At 46.5% G+C, this 19,477-nt stretch overlaps 2 protein-coding genes across 3 annotated transcripts in view; one reads left to right on the forward strand and one right to left on the reverse strand.

Annotated features, from left to right (window-relative positions):
• The window catches only part of SPA17 (sperm autoantigenic protein 17), a 654,098-nt gene extending 646,299 nt beyond the window's left edge, over window positions 1–7,799 (reverse strand). The window contains exon 1 of one of the 2 annotated variants that reach the window (XM_068240291.1): window positions 7,715–7,799. The gene's annotated coding sequence lies outside the window, so the exon portion shown is untranslated. The remainder of the gene's footprint in view (window positions 1–7,714) is intronic. The other variant, XM_068240289.1, reaches the window with a different exon arrangement.
• A 24-nt stretch (window positions 7,800–7,823) lies between these two features.
• SIAE (sialic acid acetylesterase) overlaps window positions 7,824–19,477 on the forward strand; it is a 177,596-nt gene continuing 165,942 nt past the window's right edge. Inside the window, exon 1 of the mRNA XM_068240293.1 lies at window positions 7,824–7,917. Within this exon, the coding sequence (XP_068096394.1) occupies window positions 7,914–7,917 (4 nt within the window). The 5' untranslated portion in view covers window positions 7,824–7,913. The remainder of the gene's footprint in view (window positions 7,918–19,477) is intronic.

Consider the following 19,477-nt stretch of genomic DNA (forward strand, 5'->3'; position numbering starts at 1 on the left):
GTTTTGCTTCCATCACTATTTACAATCTTATAATTTAAAAAATGTTCGTAGTATACACCCTTTACATACATATTTAAAAAGTTCAGACCCTTAGGTAACTATTTATGTTTTTGTTTGTTTGGTTTTTTTTATTGTAATTTTTTTTTCATTAAAAATTTTATTTGGGTAATTTTTTGGTGTTGGGAAAGAAACAGTTAATTTTTAATGTTATAATATGTGTAAATTGGCATGAAAAATGTATGTAGATGTAGTTGTTGTACTATTTGGCCACAAGATGGCTACCTTGAGTTTTTTTTTCCTTGTGCTTCTCGCTTAACGGAAGCACAAGGAGGACGGCGGGGAATTTTTTTTTTTTTGAGAAAAACTGCGGTCTCTGATTAGAAACCGTCGGTTTTACTGCTGGCAACTTAGATCGGTGAACGGGAACCATGTTCCTGTTCACTGATCCCAGGGCTACCGGGGGATAGCACGGGGACAGATGGGTGCGCCTGCGATGACGCGCGCCTCTGCAGCAGAGCGGCCGCCTGGACGTGAGGATCACGTCCGGGCGGCTGAAATCGTTATAGAGAAACTACGACCAAGAATTGAACTTTATCCCAATCAGTAGCTGATACCCCCTTTTACATGAAAAATCTATTCCTTTTCACAAACAGACCATCAGAGGGTGCAGTATGACTGATATTGTGGTGACACCCCTCCCACAAGAAACTCTGAGGACCGTGGTACTCCTGGCAGTTTCCTGTCTGGGAACCTTGTTGCATTGTGGGAAATAGCTGTTTACAGCTGTTTCCAACTGCCAAAAAAGCATGCAGCAGCCACATCACCTGCCAGCAGTAAAAATGTCACCATGTAATAAATGTCAGAATGTAAATCAGGGATTTAAAAGATTTTACAATGGGCAAACACTGACTAAATCATTTATACATAATTATTGTAAAAATGAAGCAGTTTTTTATTACATTATTTTCACTGGAGTTCCTCTTTAAAGCTGTGGTGATGCTTGCTGATTCTAAGATGGCTAACAGGTCCAGTACTAATGCTGTGTTGGCTACTGGGCTGGCTGTGGCTGCACTTGTGAGCTCTGGTGCACTTAAAGCTGTGGTGGTGATCGATTCAGCTAAGCTGGCTGTCAGCTCAAAAGTGCAGCTACAGCCAGCCCAATACCTCCAGTATGTACAGTATAAGCTGTTGCTCTGTGCCTGTACTGATAGTAAACTAGCTGCAGTGTGCGCTGATCTCTGCTATCTCCAGTATGTACAGTATAACCTGTTACTACTCTGTGCCTGTACAGATAATATACTAGCTGCAGTGTGTGCTGGTCTCTGCTTCCCCCATTATGTACGGTATAAGCTGTTACTCTGTGCCTGTACTGATTGTAAATTAGCTGCAACATGTGCTGGTCTCTGCTACTTTCAGTATGTACCGTATAAGCTGTTACTCTCTGCCTGTACTGATAGTAACCTAGCTGCAGTGTGTGCTGATCCCTGCTACCTCCAGTATGTACAGTATAAGCTGTCACTATGTACTGATAGTAAACTAGCTGCAGCGTGCTCTGTTCTCTGCTACGTCCAGTATGTACAGGATAAGCGGTCACTCTGTGCCTGTACTGATAGTAAACTAGCTGCAGTGTGTGCTGATCTCTGCTGCCTCCAGTATGTACAGTATAACCTGTTACTACTCTGTGCCTGTACTGGTAGTAAACAAGCTGTAGCGTGCTCTGATCTCTGCTACGTCCAGTATGTACAGTATAAGCTGTCACTCTGTGCCTGTACTGATAGTAACCTAGCTGCAGTGGGTGTTGATCTCTGCTACCTCCAGTAAGTACAGCATAAGCTGTTACTCTATACTTATACTGATAGTAAACTCAATGTACTATGTACTGTTCATTTCTACCCCCAGTATGTACATTATAAGCTGTTAGGCCACGTTCACATCATGAAAAACGGATGGCCGTGCGTTCGGAAAGCAGCGCGTACGAACGCACGCCATCTGCGTTTGCATGCATTGCGTGGATGATCCCATTCACTGAAAGTGAATGGGTCAGCCGCGCTTTTTGTGAAAAAATGCATGCAGCATGCGTTCGCGGACCGCACTAGTCCGGAACGCATGCAGTGTGAACATCAGACAGTGCAGTCTATGCACTTTCTGATGTCGTGCGTGTCTGCCTCTTGCACGCGTTGCCGAAATCCGGACGGCAACGCATGCAGTGTGAACCGGGCCTAGCTCTGTGCCTTTACTGATTGTAAACCAGCTGTATTGTGTGCTGATCCCTGCTACTTTCAGTATGTACAGTATTAGCTGTAAAGCCTGGTACACGCATACAATTTTGATTAGCCAATTTTACTGCGTCTAAGTATTAAGAGAGATCAGCTCTGTTCATAGTTTTCAAAGTCTGTTGGCCCAAATACTACATGGGGCTGGTAAAATTGGGCAGTGATTGACCAATCAAAATTGAATGTGTGTATGCATCTTTACTCTATGCCTATTCTGATTGTAAATGATCTAAATAATAGGGGGCTCCATCTAACATTTTTTTTTTTGGGTGAGCCTGTTATCTTTCGCTTACACTGCTGCTAAGTTCATGTACATTTGGCCCCACACATGGCCATGCCCACTCAATGCTTGGCCACGCTCGTTTTTGCCGCGGCTCTTCTTCATTAGTGCCCATAGGTGCCCGGATCCCTTGGGATCCTAGCAATGCCCCTGGCAAGGTCCTCTTGTAATATGTCATTATCAGTCTTTATTTTTTGCATAATTTTTTATCATCTGCAAGGATGGCTACATTACTCTGTATACCATCTACTAGATCATTAATAAATACATTGAAAAGAATTGGACTAAGTACTGGTCCCCATTGTTATTACAATGTTTAAAATATTTCCCTATTACAATGTATGGTGACAATATTTTATTTAGAAATAAAGGTGTATTTTTTCAGTTTTGCATCCGGCACTAATTACAAGCTCTTATTGCAAAAATAACAGTAATATAACCCAATGACATACATATTAAAAATGTTGAGTCCTTAAGAGGTAGCTATTTATGTTTTGTTTTTTTTTCAAAGTCACTATACAGGTAGTCCCCGAACGCCCGACTTACGAAACGACCCGCCGATACGAACGCCCACCGACCCGCCGCTATGACGTCACGCCGCCGGGGACTACCTCTTCTGCTGCCATTTTTAATGCAGAGTAGGAAAGGTAGATAGAGGACATCTCACCTGTTCCACGGCGGTAGAAGGTCCCATCGCGCTGCCCGGAAGCTGCGCGGCCTGTCCTCTCTCTCCATCCACTGATCCCCGGCGGCTTCTTATGCGTTGCATAATGACGCAATCAGGAAAAGCTCCTAGTGGCGGCGCATCCTAATGCGTCATTATGCGACGCATGTGAAGCCGCCGGGGGGACATTGGACGAAGAGAGAGGACGGGCCGCGCAGCTTCCAGGCAGCATGATGGGACCTTCTACCACCGTGGAACAGGTGAGATGTTCTCCATCTACCTTCCGCTACGCCTACTCTGCATTAAAAAAAAAGGGGCAAAGTTGGCCATCTCGACTTAAGGACAGATTCAGGTTAAGAACGAGCCGACAGTCCCTATCTCGTTCGTTAACCGAGGACTACCTGTATATATATATATATATATATATATATATATATATATATATATATATATATATATATATATATATATATATATATATATATATATATTATGTACAAACACACACAACATTTTTTTATTTTGGTAACTATAGGAGAGTGGGGAGTTAAAGAGACACTGAAGCGAGAATAAATCTCGCTTCAGTACTTATAGGGGCATGTGTGCCCCTGCTAAAACGCCGCTATCCAGCGGCTAAACGGGGGTCCCTTCACCCCCAACCCCCCCCCCCCTGCAAAATCTACGACCAACTTGGTTGTAAATTTTGCTGCTGTTGAGGCAGGGCTAACGGCTGCAGCCCTGCCTCTCAGCGCCGTCTATCAGCGGCGCATCGCCGCCTCTCCCCCGCCCCTCTCAGTGAAGGAAGACTGAGAGGGGCGGGGGAGAGGCGGAGATATACGCGCTGACAGACGCGCGTGAGGCAGGGCTGCGGCGGTTAGCCCTGCCTCTATCCGGAAGAGATCCCCGGCGAGGACGGAGGGGATTTGGGGGTTAAGGGACCCCCGTTGTGCGGCGCGATAGCGGCGGTTTAGCAGGGGCACGTATGCCCCTGCTGAATATGAGCTCTGAAGCGAGATTTATTCTCGCTTCAGACTCTCTTTAAGAGGTTAATTTCAATGGGGGATTTATTTTTAATATATTAGGGTGTATTTTTTTACTATATGACCACTAGATGTCCCCCCACTTTATTCCTGTGTACTGTGCGTACGCTTACAGGAACTAATGTGTTTATGTTTTTACTTTCATTTTGTCAATGACCACCGGCATCTCATTGATGCCGGTGATCATTGATCACAGGCACGTTGATTGGTGAATGGGATGTGTTCCCATTGGCTGATCAGTGTACTAATGGGTGGCGACGAGAACGCACGCAGGAGGGTGCATATGTGTGCGCGGTGGGTGATCCCACCAAGGTACATATACTGTACCTACACCATCAGTGGGACTTTGATATACTGCCTCCGCTGCAGGAAATGGTTAACAGTGCAAGTTTTTGTGAACAATTGTTTTTCTATTCGATCATTTAGATCAGGGGTGCCCACACTTTTTCGGCTCGCGAGCTACTTTAAAATTTGCCGAGGCCAGGAGATCTACCAACGTCTAAGCACTCCCCCCCCCCCCCCCCGCGTAGGTTAGCCAGGTATATGTGCCTGCAGCATAGGTTACGTGCCCTCAGTATAGGTTAGCCAGGTATATAGGCCCCCAGGGTAGGTTAGCCAGGTATATGGGCCCTCAGTGTAGGTTAGCCAGGTATATGGGCACTCAGTGTAGGTTAGCCAGGCATATGGGCCCTCAGTGTAGGTTAGCCAGGTATATGGGCCCTCAGTGTAGGTTAGCCAGGTATATGGGCCCCCAGTGTAGGTTAGCCAGGTATATGGGCCCCCAGTGTAGGTTAGCCAGGTATATGGGCCCCCAGTGTAGGTTAGCCAGGTATACGGGCCCTCAGTGTAGGTTAGCCAGGTATATGGGCCCTCAGTGTAGGTTAGCCAGGTATATGGGCCCTCAGTGTAAGTTAGCCAGGTATATGGGCCCCTAGTGTAGGTTAGCCAGGTATATGGGCCCCCAGTGTAGGTTAGCCAGGTATATGGGCCCCCAGTGTAGGTTAGCCAGGTATATGGGCCCTCAGTGTAGGTTAGCCAGGTATATGGGCCCCCAGTGTAGGTTAGCCAGGTATATAGGCCCCCAGTGTAGTTAGCCGGGTGTATGGGCCCTCAGTGTAGTTAGCCGGGTGTATGGGCCCTCAGTGTAGTTAGCTGGGTGTATGGGCCCTCAGTGTAGTTAGCCGGGTGTATGGGCCCTCAGTGTAGTTAGCCGGGTGTATGGGCCCTCAGTGTAGTTAGCCGGGTGTATGGGCCCTCAGTGTAGTTAGCCGGGTGTATGGGCCCTCAGTGTAGTTAGCCGGGTGTATGGGCCCTCAGTGTAGTTAGCCGGGTGTATGGGCCCTCAGTGTAGTTAGCCGGGTGTATGGGCCCTCAGTGTAGTTAGCCGGGTGTATGGGCCCCCAGTGTAGGCTAGCCAGGTATATGTACCTGCAGGCAGTCAGAGGAGAAGAGGCAGCGAGGAGAGACTCTGGCAGGCCAATGGGATGCAGGAGAGAAGCGGCGGCGAAGAGAGAGGCGGTGCGGCCACTACGTCATGGCTGGGGGCGGCGCCGGGTACGTTACAAGCACGCACGTTGCAGGCTGCCCGTTGCCGCCCCCAGCCATAACGTAGCGGTCGCGCCGCCTCTCTCCTCCCTCTCTCCTCGCATGCATCCTTATTGGCCAGCAGCTAAACACGAGCTGCTGGCCGCAACAAATTTTACAAGACGCGGCCGAGAGGCCGCGATCTACCAAGAAGGCGGTCGCGATCTACCGGTAGATCGCGATCGACCTATTGGGCAGCCCTGATTTAGATTAAGGGCCTGATTCCACTACACGCAGATTGGATGCAGAATGGATGCAGAAAAACTGACTACAATGAAAGCCTATGGGCCTGTTTCCACTAAACGCGATTTTTCTGATGCAGATTTTCCCATAGGCATTCATTGGAGTCAGTTTTTCTGCATCCAGTCTGCATCCAATCTGCGTGTAGTGGAAACAGGCCCTAAATAAAAACATTATAATTAGTTTTAATTGATCCACAGCATTTACTTGTTCAAACTATTCATAATATCAAAACCAGTTGTCATCATATGTATGTAAACAATCCACAAAGCCAATTGGCGAGTTCATTAGGGAAACAAGCGATATGAGATAATTGAGGCTAGGAGCAAAATCATCTATGTTGCAGAAAACACGTGTTTTTGCACATAATGAAAGCCTATGGGCTGCATAAAAAAAAATTTCTCTGTGTTCTCCAATGTGCATTTTGCAAAACGCACAACTTGCTGCATATGAGCCCTTTTCTATTAGCTGCAATACTCGCCAAAAAGCTGTGCAGCCACTTTGCCAAACGCAATAGCACAGCGATTTACATGTAAATTGTGGTGCTCATTTTCCACTAGCGTGGTATATTTTTTTTCCAGAATTGCAATTGCCGGCCTGCGCGATCACTCTCTGTTTCTGACGGCTTCACATCACAAACGTGTCAAGTGGAAATTGTGGCTTACGCAATTGCAACACAGCACGATTGCACTTGCAATTGAGCTTCCCAGTGGAAAATGGCCCTATTTCTGTAAATTGCATATGAAACGCACATAATGTGTTTCAATCGAGACAGAAAAGTGCTTTTTTACCAGCATTTTTATGTGTTTTTTCTAAAATAAATATGATATTGTAACTTTATCCATTGAAAAATGAAAAGTATTGGAAAAAACACAATTGCAAACCCACAGAAAACACACTGAGAAATGCACAATCCCAAAAATTCATGGTTTTCAAGCCTTAAGCCCCATTCACACTTGAAAGCGCAAAACGCCGGTTTTGTGTGAGTGATTTTTCTTGTGTGAGCGATTTTTCAGCAGAAAAATCACTGAACACTGCGGCGATTTTTCCGCAAACATGTTTAGCGCTTCTATAGCACTGAAACGCGATCGCCGGGAAATTGTCTGTAAATGGTGCAGGCGTTTCATGATTTTGGGGGATTTGCGATGATTAGCGCAAATCGACCAAGAACGGGCCCATAGGGTTTAATTACACTAGCGCTTTCAAAAGCGCTAGCGTTTGAGCGTTTTGCCGAAATAGCTGACAAAACGCTCAAGTGTGAATGGGCCCTTAAAAGGAGATGGTATAGAGAAAAAAAAGAAAAAGAATGCATTCTCAATTGTCAAGCGCCTGACGTTAATAATTAAGAAAAACAACTAACCACTTCACTATACTATCTGGAAAGTCACATAATTACATTTAGCATTTTAGCTGGTATATATGTGTAATTGCATTATATAAAATGTAAATTGCTTTTTCCGTTCCTTTCTCTGTATATTCCCCATCCCCATAAAATGCAAATGATGAAGTTATTTTAGATGTTCACCAGATGGTAGCCTCCTTAGCACTACAAATTACAAAAATTGCATAGGCATTGCAGACATATTACACACAGTAGAAGTTATAATATAAAGCTGTATGAAGCAGCAGATACCTTCTGATTCCTGTGCACTGAGAAAGCAGTTGCAATGACCTGACCTGTGTGCACTTCCTTGTTACTCTATGTATCTATGGCAACCACGAGACTCACATGACTGAGCCAGGGTGAGGGGAGGGAAGGAGAGTCAAGCTCTAGCCCAGATCTCTAAGTTGCAGGGGAGGAGGAGATCATCATCTACACACACAACTGATGAATGGGTTGGTTCTTTCTGTAGTGTAGATATTTGCCAAGGTTATAATGTTTGTAATAGCAATTCATTGGAATAATATAAGAGCAATGTTGAGATAGAATAAGCCTGAAACCCACTAGCAGTACAGGTTTCTTAGTCCTTGTAATTTGAAAAGCTCTTGCTAATGTAATGCTATGGGTGTGATCCCACTTGAGCAATGTGATTTTAGAAAAATCCCCCATAGCATTGCATTAGCAAAATATTTTCAAATCACTAGTGCTTAGAAAAGGCTGCTAGAGGGTTTGAGCCCTAAGGGCTGAGGCACACTCGGGGCTTGACTCACTAAACCGTGATAACTGAAATCACGGCTGCACTAGCGGTTTTGCAGTGTTTTCGCACACAATCACAAATTTTCTGTGTGCAATCTGCATGCGAAAATTTCACAATTGCGCACAAAAACACTAGGGTGGCTGTGATATGAGTTATCACGGTTTAGTGAATCAAGCCCTATGTGCGCTTTCTGAGCGATTTTCTAGTCATCAGTGTTTTCTGAGCGCTTTAAAAAAAACGCTTCTATTCACGTGCATTAAAATCGTGGTAAAATAGCAGTGACTTCACCGCAATATTAATGCAAGTGAATTGAGTTTTTTTTTTAAAAGCACTCAGAAAGCACTTATGACCAGAAAGGCGCTCAGAAAGTGCTCATAGTGTGTCTCAGCCCTAACAATGTAGTGTTAAAATTATAAACACAACTGTCATTACTTACAAAGAACCTTGCTTGAATCCTAGTTTTTGTTATTTATACCGTTAAGCACATTTACAGCACTTAAAGTACCTGGTCATTGATACTTTTAAAATGTTTCGTTATTGGTGCTGTGTGACTAGCACCATCCCCCCCCCCCCCCCTTCCAGCGCCCCCTGCAGCCCTGTGGCCCTGTTCTGACATAAAATATATGCGGGGAGGAAGTGGCAGCTCTTCCTCCCCTCTGCTCGTCCATGATTCAGCCCCCTCCATCTGCCGCTATAGTTTGCCTTATGATTTACTGCACACAGCGAGCAGGGAAGCTGCACTGTGTGCGATCTTGTGGTACTTGAGGTTGTTGGATATCATTCCGACCTCAAATATCACAAGATCGCACACAGCACAGCTCCCCTGCGCGCAGTAAATCATAAGAGGAACTATAGCGGCAGGTGGCGGGGGCTGAATTATGAACGAGCAGAGGAGAGGAAGAGCTGCCACTTCCTCCCCGCACATATTCAACGTTTTGCTCAGTCGAAGATTATGACTGAGCAGAACAGGGACTAGATCGGGCACAGGAGGGGGGAGGGTGGTGCTGTGTGCTAGTCACAGCACCAGTAATTAAACAATATTAAAATATGGGGGGGGGGGGGAGAGGGAACCAGGTCATGGGTACTTTAAAGGGTTACTTATTTGCCAAGGTTATTATGTTTGTAATAGCAATTTATTGGAATAATATAAGAGCAATGTTAAGACAGAATATCAATGTAGTGTTAAATGAATCATCAGCCACATTACTTGAAAACCCATTTACTTACCTGGGGCTTTCTCCAACCCCTTGCATCTAGCATGTCCTTTGCCGCAGCTCTGCTTTCTGCCGCCGGGCCCGGGGTCCCCACACGGTGTCTTGACAGGCGTCCTCTACTGCGCCTGCGGGAGCGCCACTGTCAATCTAGGCCACGTTGTCCACGGCTCATACAACGTGGGCTTGATTGAAAGCAGAGCTTCACACAGGCGCAATAAGGATGACCTCGAGGTCGTCCTCTGCACCGTGTGGGGACCCCGGGCCGGCGGCTACGAACGGAGCTGTCAGCGTGAGAATGTCGGCTGCAAGGGGCTGGAGAAAGCCCCAGGTAAGTAAATGGGTTTTCAGGTAATTTGGCTGATGATTCCTTTAAAATAATAAATACAACTGTCATTACTTACAGAGAACTTTGCTTGAATCTTAGTTTTAGTTATTTATTCCGGTTAGCACATTTACATCACTTAACCTCCTTAGCGGTAACCCCGTGTGTGACACGGGGTAAGCCGCCGGAGGGTGCCGCTCAGGCCCTGCTGGGCCGATTTAAATAATTTTTTTTTTTGCTGGACGCAGCTAGCACATTGCTAGCTGCGCCAGCACCCCGATCGCCGCCGCCGCGCGCCCGATCGCCGCTATCCGGTGCGGCGCGCGCCCCCCCCCAGACCCCGTGCGCTGCCTGGCCAATCAGTGCCAGGCAGCGCCGAGGGGTGGATCGGGTCTCCCAATGACGTCCCGACGGGGGAAGCCCTCTAGGAAATCCCGTTCTTTGAATGGGATTTCCTGATCGGAGATCGCCGAAGGCGATCGAAGAGGGTGGGGGGATGCCGCTGAGCAGCGGCTATCATGTAGCGAGCCCTGGGCTCACTACATGATTTAAAAAAAAAATGTTTTTTAAAAACTGCTGCGCTGCCCCCTGGCGGTATTTTTCATACCGCCAAGGGGGTTAAAGGACAGGTGTGAGGTCGCACTCAAATGGCTTGGAGCGTTCTGCTCGACCACGAGGGGCACGGCCACGTGCTTGTGCAGGTGCAGAAGATGTTGATCTGGCAAGGTTGGCATCTGCAATGGAGGGGATCCCGGGACACTGGAGCTGCGACGAGGGACAGATAGGCTGCCAGGGGCTGGAGGAAGCCCCGGGTAAATGGATCTTTTTTTTTTTTTTAGTTTTTTTGTTTTTTACCTTGCATCTGTCCTTTAAATTTTTACTTACAGGACAATGTGAGGACACACAATTTCATCACCACTACAGGTCAGAGACTGTTGACATGGAAGCCGGTGCAAGTCCCCCACAGGTACCCCACTCCTGCACTCCTAGACTCAAATGCAAAATAGGAGACCGCACACAGAGAGCTTGTTCAAAGACTGTATTAACAGCACACAGAGCAAACCGAGGCACACATGTTTCGGGCGTAGCCCTTTCTCACTAAACAGTTAAAAATGGTGCACAACGCCAACGGTATAAAAATGTTGCCGCAGCCCACATTAATTTACATTATAAAACAATATTTATTTAGACGGCCAGTCTATAGATAGTTAGGAGCAGCAGTCTCGCCTCTACCTGCAGGTCAGGTGACGCGCTTTTACCTGCAGCAGCGGAGGGAGGAGAGCTGTGCTGGGATGACAGGGAAACAGCAGGCAGCACTGGATCTCCTCTATGTCTAGCTGGATAAGAGGGAGGAAAGTCAATGCATAGAAAGACCCGCCCTCCCCTGCAGCAGGGCCAGTAACAGCACTGGGGCCAGTCTGTGCCAAAACTGCCAGGACTCCAATTCTCCCAGCGCTGCCTCTCCATTTACATGAAACTATAAATATCGTTTTGATATAAAACTATAAATATAGTTTTATACGACTTTAGCTGCGCAACCACGTGCCATTATTTAGCCGGCACCATTTTTCTCTGTACTTTTTCCTCAGGTGTGCCACACCCTACACCAGTGACACCTTTATACCCCATCCACAGGAATCGTGATCAAACCTCTTAATCACATAATAAACATAAACAAAATAACAACAGATACAATAGCAAATAGTAAATAGTATTCTCAACATCAGAGGAACTACACATACATTGTCTACCCCCGTACGCAAAGACTGGTGGATCCTTGAAACGCTTACCAAAGTCAGGGTCTTGACCCAGGATCGACCGGAATTACCACAGACCGAACCCAATCAGATAAAGGGCTAAAGTCACAAATAAAAGGCACTCTGCTGGAAGTATGCTTCCCCTTAGAAAGCAACAAGGTTTGTCTTTCTGTGGCCCTCACCTCCTCACTGACCCTCCGGAGCACAAAAATAAAAAATTGTTGAAGTTCAATCTGTTTTAGAACAGGAGGCATTGAGGAACCTTGAGGGTATAATTATTACCAAAGCAGACAAGGGAGGGGCTACTGTGGTTATGGATAGGTCCCAGTATATCCAGGAGGCCATGCAACAGCTTGATCGTACAGATCACTATAAGATGTGTGACTGGGACCCTACAAGGGAGATCAAACATAATTGGTTTATTGGTCCAGCAGGGGTTGGAGATCGTGTCCTAGATAGCCAGACCGCATTCAATGGTGTAGAGTCAGTCAGACCTGTCACCGGTGGCCCACGTTCCCCCTCCTCGTTTCTGGCTAGGAGGGTATTGGTTGGCATGTGGGTGCTGAATGCAGCTGGGTGCCATGTGGGTTCTGGGTGTGAGTACAAAATGTCATGTGGGTTCTGGCTATGGGTGGGTATCGAGTGTCCTGTGGGTGTTGATTACGGATGCTAAGTGCCATGTGAGGTCTGGGTGCGTGTACTGGATGTCATGTGGGTGCTGGGTGCAGGTACTGGGTGTGACATGGATGTGAATACTTGGTGCCATGCCTGTACTAGGTGCTGGCTATGGGTGGGCATTGGGTAACACATGAATTTTAATTGAAGGTACTTTGGGTGCGGGTAATGGTTAAGTGGGTGCTTGGCTGCAGATAGTGTGTGCCATGTGGAGGCTGTGTGCAGGTATAAGTACTGGGTGCAATGTCAGGCCTGGGTGCAGGTACTTGGTATCATGTGAGTATGAGTACTGGGTGCCAGCTATGGGGTAAGAAGTGTGGGTGGATGTTGTGAGAAGTAGAGGTAAGTGTGGGTGATACAGGAAGGGGAAATCATTGGGGATGCTGTGGGAGGGAGAGGTCACTGGGGTTGCTGGAGGAAGGAGAGGTCAGTTTAGGTGCTGAGGGAGGTCACTATGAGTGCTGCTGGGGGAAGGAAGGGTGCCATTGGGGGAGGGAAAAGTCAATGGGTGTGCTGGGGGAGGGAGAGGTCACTGTGGGTGCTGGGGGAGGCAGGATCACTGCAGTGCTAATATTGGGGAGGGAGAGGTCAGTATGGGTCCTAGGTGGAGGGAGAGGTCACTGGGGGTGCAAGGTTGAGGGAGAGGTCACTGTGGATACTGGGGTAGGGAGAGGTCACTGCTGTCAGGGAGACACCATCTTACCTGCTCCCTCACAGCTGTGAGGATGGTTACACTAGGATTCCTGTATGGGACCTCTTTACTCCAAAGTGTTTCAGATTGGGTAGGAGCTTCCCACGGGTGGTGGGCGGAACTTCCTATGTGAGGTGGGTGGAGTGTATCACGGCTGTGAGCGGGGCTTATTTTAACAGGAAATAGGGCCTTTTTATGTTTTTTTTTAAAGGCAGGGGTTGCGTGGGCACCCGTGCCTGGAATGCGGCATATCTCACAACGGAGAATTCACAGACACCTGTGAATAAAAATCTGGACAACACACCTGGGCGTCCTATCGTATTGTGCCAAGTATGTGGATCACCATTTGCAGTATTTGGTTGCTAAGGTTGAGTCGAGCTAATTACTTGTTATGTCGACTGGGGAGGCTAGGGCCAATACCACAGAACCTTCAGCTATGCTCATTGGATGTGCATTGTCTCTTTACGTCAATCCCTCATGAAGTGGGGATGCCGAGTATTGAGGAGAAGCTGTTGGAGACAACGCTTCCAAAAGGTAAAATATTTTTTTTGTTGGATTCCTTAGAATTGATTCTGCATCTCAACTACTACATCTAATGCCAAGGCACGAGCATGGGTTCTCCTGTGGCCCTTTCCTTCCCCAATGTATTCCTCACTGACCTAGAGAAAGCAATGTTCGTCATTCCTGACCGGTATAAGGACCATATTGTGGCCTTTTTTCAATGAGGTAGTGAACGCTAATGTGGATATTAGGAATGCTGTAGATGTGATATAGTTGGACTTTACAAAGGCTTTCAACACTGTTCTGCACAAAAGTCTGGTGCAAAAGTTGAGGATGCAAGGACTGAGGAAGAATCTGTGTGCATGGATAGGAAACTGGCTAATGGACAGAAAACAAAGGGTTGTGGTCAATGGATCTTATTCAAAATGGGTGACTGTTAGCAGTGGGGTCCCGCAGGCAGGGCCGGAGCTACCATAGGAAATAATGGGCAATTGCCCCAGGGACCCAGAGCCTGTAGGGGCCCCCAAGGTGTCCCTCCCCCATCTTAGCTGTTGCTCCCCAGGGACTCTGCAGAGTTTGTTAAGTTGGGAGGTGATTGGGGGAGGGTCAGCAGCCAGCTCAGGGGTGCAGGAGGGAAATTTGGCTGCAACAAAGGGCCTCTAATGACGCTTTTTGGTCGGGGTGTGTGTTGGGGGGGCCTCCAGGCTAATTTTGCCCTAGGGCCCAATTGTTACTTGAACCGGCCCTGCCCGCAGGGGTCAGTACTGGGTCCAATGCTCTTCGATTTATTTATTAATGACCTAGCAAATGCAGTAGAACGTAATGTTGCTATTTTTGCAGATGATACAAAATAGTGCAGAATCATCAACTCTCAGGAAGATAGTGACATATTGCAGCAGGATCTGGATAGGATGGCTACCGGTATATGGGCACATAAATAACAGATGAAATTCAATGTTGAAAAATGTAAAGTCATGTATTTTGGTCGTACCAATGGTCTAGCACCATACAAAATAAACGGGATACAGATGGGGACATCAAACTTAGAGAAGAACTTAGGAGTACTCATTGGCAACAAGTTAAATAATCGTATTCAATGCCAAGCTGCTGCAGCTAAAGCTAATAAAATTTTGGGATGCATTAAAAGGGAAATAAAAACTCAAGATGCTAGCATAATATTGCCCCTGTTTAACTCTTAAGTAAGGCCATATCTGGAATATGGAATTTAGTTCTAGGCACCACATTACAGGAAAGATATTGCAGTTTTAGAGCAGGTGCAGAGATGAGCAACAAAATATGTCCCTGATATGAGGGGTGGAAGGTCTCACTTACCAAGAAAGGTTAGATAAACTGGGTTTATTTAATCTGGAGAAAAGACGCCTTAGAGGGGATCTAATATATCAGAGGGCAATATAAAAGGTTGGCAGATGAGCTTTTTGTCCCCAGGCTTTTACAAAGGACTAGAGAACATGATCTGTGCATGGAGGAAAAAAGTTTTTTAGCCATTTATTTAGGAAAGGGTTCTTTACAGAAAGAGTGATTAAAGTGTACCAGAGCTGGAATAAAGTAAACGTTTTATACATACCTGGGGTTCCTCCAGCCCCATGCGCACAGATCGCTCCCGCCATCCTCAGTCTTCTTCATCTTCTGTACTGGGTCCCATTACTTCCTCCAGTCTCGGACAGTCTGCGCAAGAGAAGTGCGCCCTTTACATATTGCTCCTGCGGCTGTTGGAGAGATACATAAATAGCGCACTTCACTTGCGTCAGACTGGCCCCGACTGGAGGAAGTAACAGGACCCAGTACAGAAGACGGAGAAGACTAAGGACGGCGAAGTGGGAGCGATCCATGCGCATGGGGCTGGAGGAAGCCCCAGTTATGTATAAAACTTTTACTTTATTCCAGCTCTGGTTTCCTTTAAGATATGGAATGCATTGCCACAGGAAGTAGTTATGGCAAATTCTATATCACATTTAGAGTGGCTGGATAGTGTACTGGTTAAGGGCTCTGCCTTTGACATGGGAGACCAGGGTTCAAATCCTGGCTAGGTCAAGTACTTATTCAGTAAGGAGTTCAAGGCAAGACTCCCTAACACTGCAGGGTGGCCTCTTGAGCGCGTCCCAGTGGCTGCAGCTCTTGAGCGCTTTGAGTCCGACAGGAGAAAAGCGCTATACAAATGTTCAGAATGTTGTTATTATTATTATTATTATTATTATTATTATAGAGGGGGCTTAGATGCTTTCCTTGCGTTGAAAGACATCCATATCTATAATTACTAGGTATTGCCCATTGGTGTTGATCCAGGGATTTTATGCGATTGCCATCTGGACAGGCATGTGCAGAGAGGGGGGCTCTGGGTGCCCAAGCACCCCCTTTTTAAATAAAGAGGCCCCTTTGGCTGCAAAAAGGAAGCCCCACCCCAGCTGTGATCAGCTCCACCCACCACACGTGGGAATCCCCGTCCACCACCCGCAGGAAACTCCTCCCCCATCTGTGACACTTTGGAGTAAAGAAGAATCTCCCTCCCTCAGCATTCACAGTGACTTCTCCCTCAACCTTGCTACCCCAGTGACCTCTCCCTCCACCTAGGACCCATACTGACCTCTCCCTCCCCAACATTAGCACTGCAGCGATCCTGCCTCCCCCAGCACTCACACTGACTTTTCCCTCCCCCAGCACCCACATTGTCCTTTCCCTCCCCCAAGGCACCCTTCCTGTCCCCAGCAGCACCTATAGTGACCTCCCTCAGAACTTAAACTGGCCTCTCCCTCCCCAGCACTCACACTGACCTCTCCCTCCCCTAGCACTCCCAATGACTTCCCCTTCCTGCAGCACCCACACTGACCTCTACTTCTCCCAAACTTCACCCCCACATCCCCATAGCTGGCACCCAGTACTCACATCACCAAGTACCTGCACCCAGGCCACACATTGCACCCAGTACTCACTCCTGCACACAGCCTCCACATGGCACCCACTATCTGCACCAAGCATCGACTTACAGTACCTGCATTTAAAACCCATGTGACACCCAATGTCCACCCATAGCCATCACTCAGTACAGGCATGGCAATAAGTATTTGCACCCATGTCACACCAGTACCTGCACCCAGTACCCACATGACATCCAGTACATGCACCCAGATGTCACATGGCACTAAGTACCTGCAATCAACACCCGCATGGCACTCAATACCCCCTATAGCCAGAGCCCACATAACACCCAGCATCTGTATTCTGCACCCACAAGACAACCAATACCCCCCTAGTCACAAAAAAGAATGGGGGAGGAACATGTGGCCACCGGTGACAGGACCGATTGACTCCACACCATTGAATGCAGCCAACGCTTCTGTGACTGAATGTATGTGTCAAGCAGAGGGGCTCAGGGGGATGGTTTGGGACAGCATCAAAAAAGGAAAACAGTTGAATCAGGCACTGCAGTATATACTGTTTTAATGGTGTTTTCAGTTGTGAGTAAAATCACCATTTGTATCAAAAATTGTGACATTCAAAAGGTAGGTACAAAACATCATCGTCTGTAGAAAAATTATCATGTGCAAACATCTTGTGCTTTCAAACAGTTGCAAGAGGAGGATGTCCTACCATATCAGAGGGTGGCGGTGGTGGGTGCAGGGCAAAAACGATAGCCTAACGTTTCGCACGTCGGTGCTTCTTCCGAGGCAGATCCACCGGATAATTTTTCTACAGACGATGATGTTTTGTACATACCTTTTAAATGTAAAAATTTTTGATACAAATGGTGATTTTACTCACAACTGAAAACACCATTAAAACAGTATATACTGCAGTGCCTGATTCAACTGTTTTCCTTTTTTGATTACTGATCCTATGTGTATGTTTCGCAATTTTAGTCATGAGCATGCAGTATCTATAATATCATCAAGGTGGCTTTTTGAGTATCCGTCCATCCTCACTCCCAGTGACACGGCTACAGATCCCGTAGTGCCGGCAACCCTTTACTCCTAGACTGGATGGTTTGGGACAGTTGGAGAGCCGGGGGAGGGGAAAGGGGGAGATGAAGGTCACATGTCACTGCAGGGCTAGGGGGTTGGGGGAAGGTCCCCCACCACTTGTAGATACTACTGCACATTTTTTTTTTGGGGGGGGGGGGTGAGACCTCTTTTTGAAATTAGAGAACCCCCCACTTAATGTTACTCTGCACGGCCTTGCATCTGGAGTCCCTTTTGGGGTTAATTGGACCATGCCTTGTAAGGGTTTTTTGACTTCCTCTGCATCAACAGAGATATGTGAGGGAGCAGGCTGGTGTTGTACTTTATTTTCTGGTTGAACTCAACGGACGTATGTCTTTTTTTCAACCCAAATAACTATGTAACTATATAATATTCAGGGCTACCTAATACAGGGGGTACCCCTGGCTACCACATCAAAAACAGTGTGCTCAAGCTTATGGGTGTGGGGTAAAGCCCTAAAAAATTACCTCGAGAATGGTCTCTGGTGTGTGAATGTCTCTAACCAATCAGAAACAGCATGGCCTGGGGGCTGGTGTCCTTTAGTAGTGGGCTCTGTGCTCTGTGCCCGACTCCTTGGAGCTCAATTACTATTTGCCATAGATTACTAGAATTGGCAGGTCCACCACCAGCATGTTCGCACAGAGCGCATGTGACAGACATGAAACGATCTGGAAAAGCCGTGGAGAACATTTGCTGCCTGTAACATTGTTCAGCAGGTTTAGTGCCGGTTTAAATGATGAACTGGGAAGGCAAATACATAGAGGAGCAAACACAACTCTACAGGCTTGGCAATGACACCTTGACTGCCATTAGGTATGGGGATGAATTCCTTAACCATTGCTGGAGCAGTGGGACCTGGGTTCCTCTTGGTGCATGACAACTCCACCTTCTTATAGACATCTCCTTCTCCATAACTACAGCGGCATCTCTTGTCATGTGACCAGGGCCGGGACAAAGTCCACCACCAACAGAGGCTGAGCTACCCAAGTGCCCCCTTCCTTTCCTGAGCCACAGATGGACAATATCTACTATAAGATTCAGTTGTAGCATGAACATACATGACTTCTCAACAACAGTGCCTACTCACTGTTTTAAAGCATGGACGCAAGGGCCAGTTGAGTCCTGACTCCCTCTGGCAGAGGACGCTGAGAGAGACGTTCAGGAAACAGAAGTGGGGATTGTCGTCAGCAGCACTAGATTCTGGGCCGAGACAGCCAATATATACTATATACCATATGGGAACAAAAACACGTTTTGGATACCAGATCCTTCTTTACATCATCAGACATTTGGAGACTCGTGACTGCCTCCTCCACCAACCCCCCCCCCCCCCCCTCATGGCCATATACAGTGGGATGCAAAAGTTTGGGCAACCTTGTTAATTGACATGATTTTCCTGTATAAATCGTTGGTTGTTACGATAAAAAATGTCAGTTAATTATATCATATAGGAGACACACACAGTGATATTTGAGAAGTGAAATTAAGTTTATTGGATTTACAGAAAGTGTGCAATAATTGTTTAAATAAAATTAGGCAGGTGCATAAATTTGGGCACTGTTGTCATTTTATTATATTTATTATTATACCTTTAGAACTAATTATTGGAACTCAAATGGGCTTGGTAAGCTCAGTGGCCCCTGACCTACATACACAGGTGAATCCAATTATGATAAAGAGTATTTAAGGGGGTCAATTGTAAGTTTCCCTCCTCTTTTAATTTTCTCTGAAGAGTAGCAACATGGGGGCCCATATGCAATTCACTTTTTCTCCTGAGTTTTCCTTCAAGTGATATTTTCACAACTTGTCATAAAAAGCCTTTTAAACCAATAACAAGCAAGAAAATACTCAAAATAAATTTAATAGTACTTTTTTAACAACTTTTTGGGTACATTTCCAATTGTAAAATGCTGAAAAGTTAGTTTAAAGAGAAGATGAAAATTATCTCCTAGGAGATAACTCAAGTGAAAAACTTAATTGCATATGGCCCAGGGTCTCAAAACAACTCTGACCTGAAGACAAAGATTGTTCACCATAATGGATTAGGAGGGATACAGAAAGCTGTCTCAGAGATTTCACCTGTCTGTTTCCATATTTAGGAAC

The sequence above is a fragment of the Hyperolius riggenbachi genome, chromosome 6 (genome assembly GCF_040937935.1).
Source record: "Hyperolius riggenbachi isolate aHypRig1 chromosome 6, aHypRig1.pri, whole genome shotgun sequence".
Classification (NCBI taxonomy): domain Eukaryota; kingdom Metazoa; phylum Chordata; class Amphibia; order Anura; family Hyperoliidae; genus Hyperolius; species Hyperolius riggenbachi.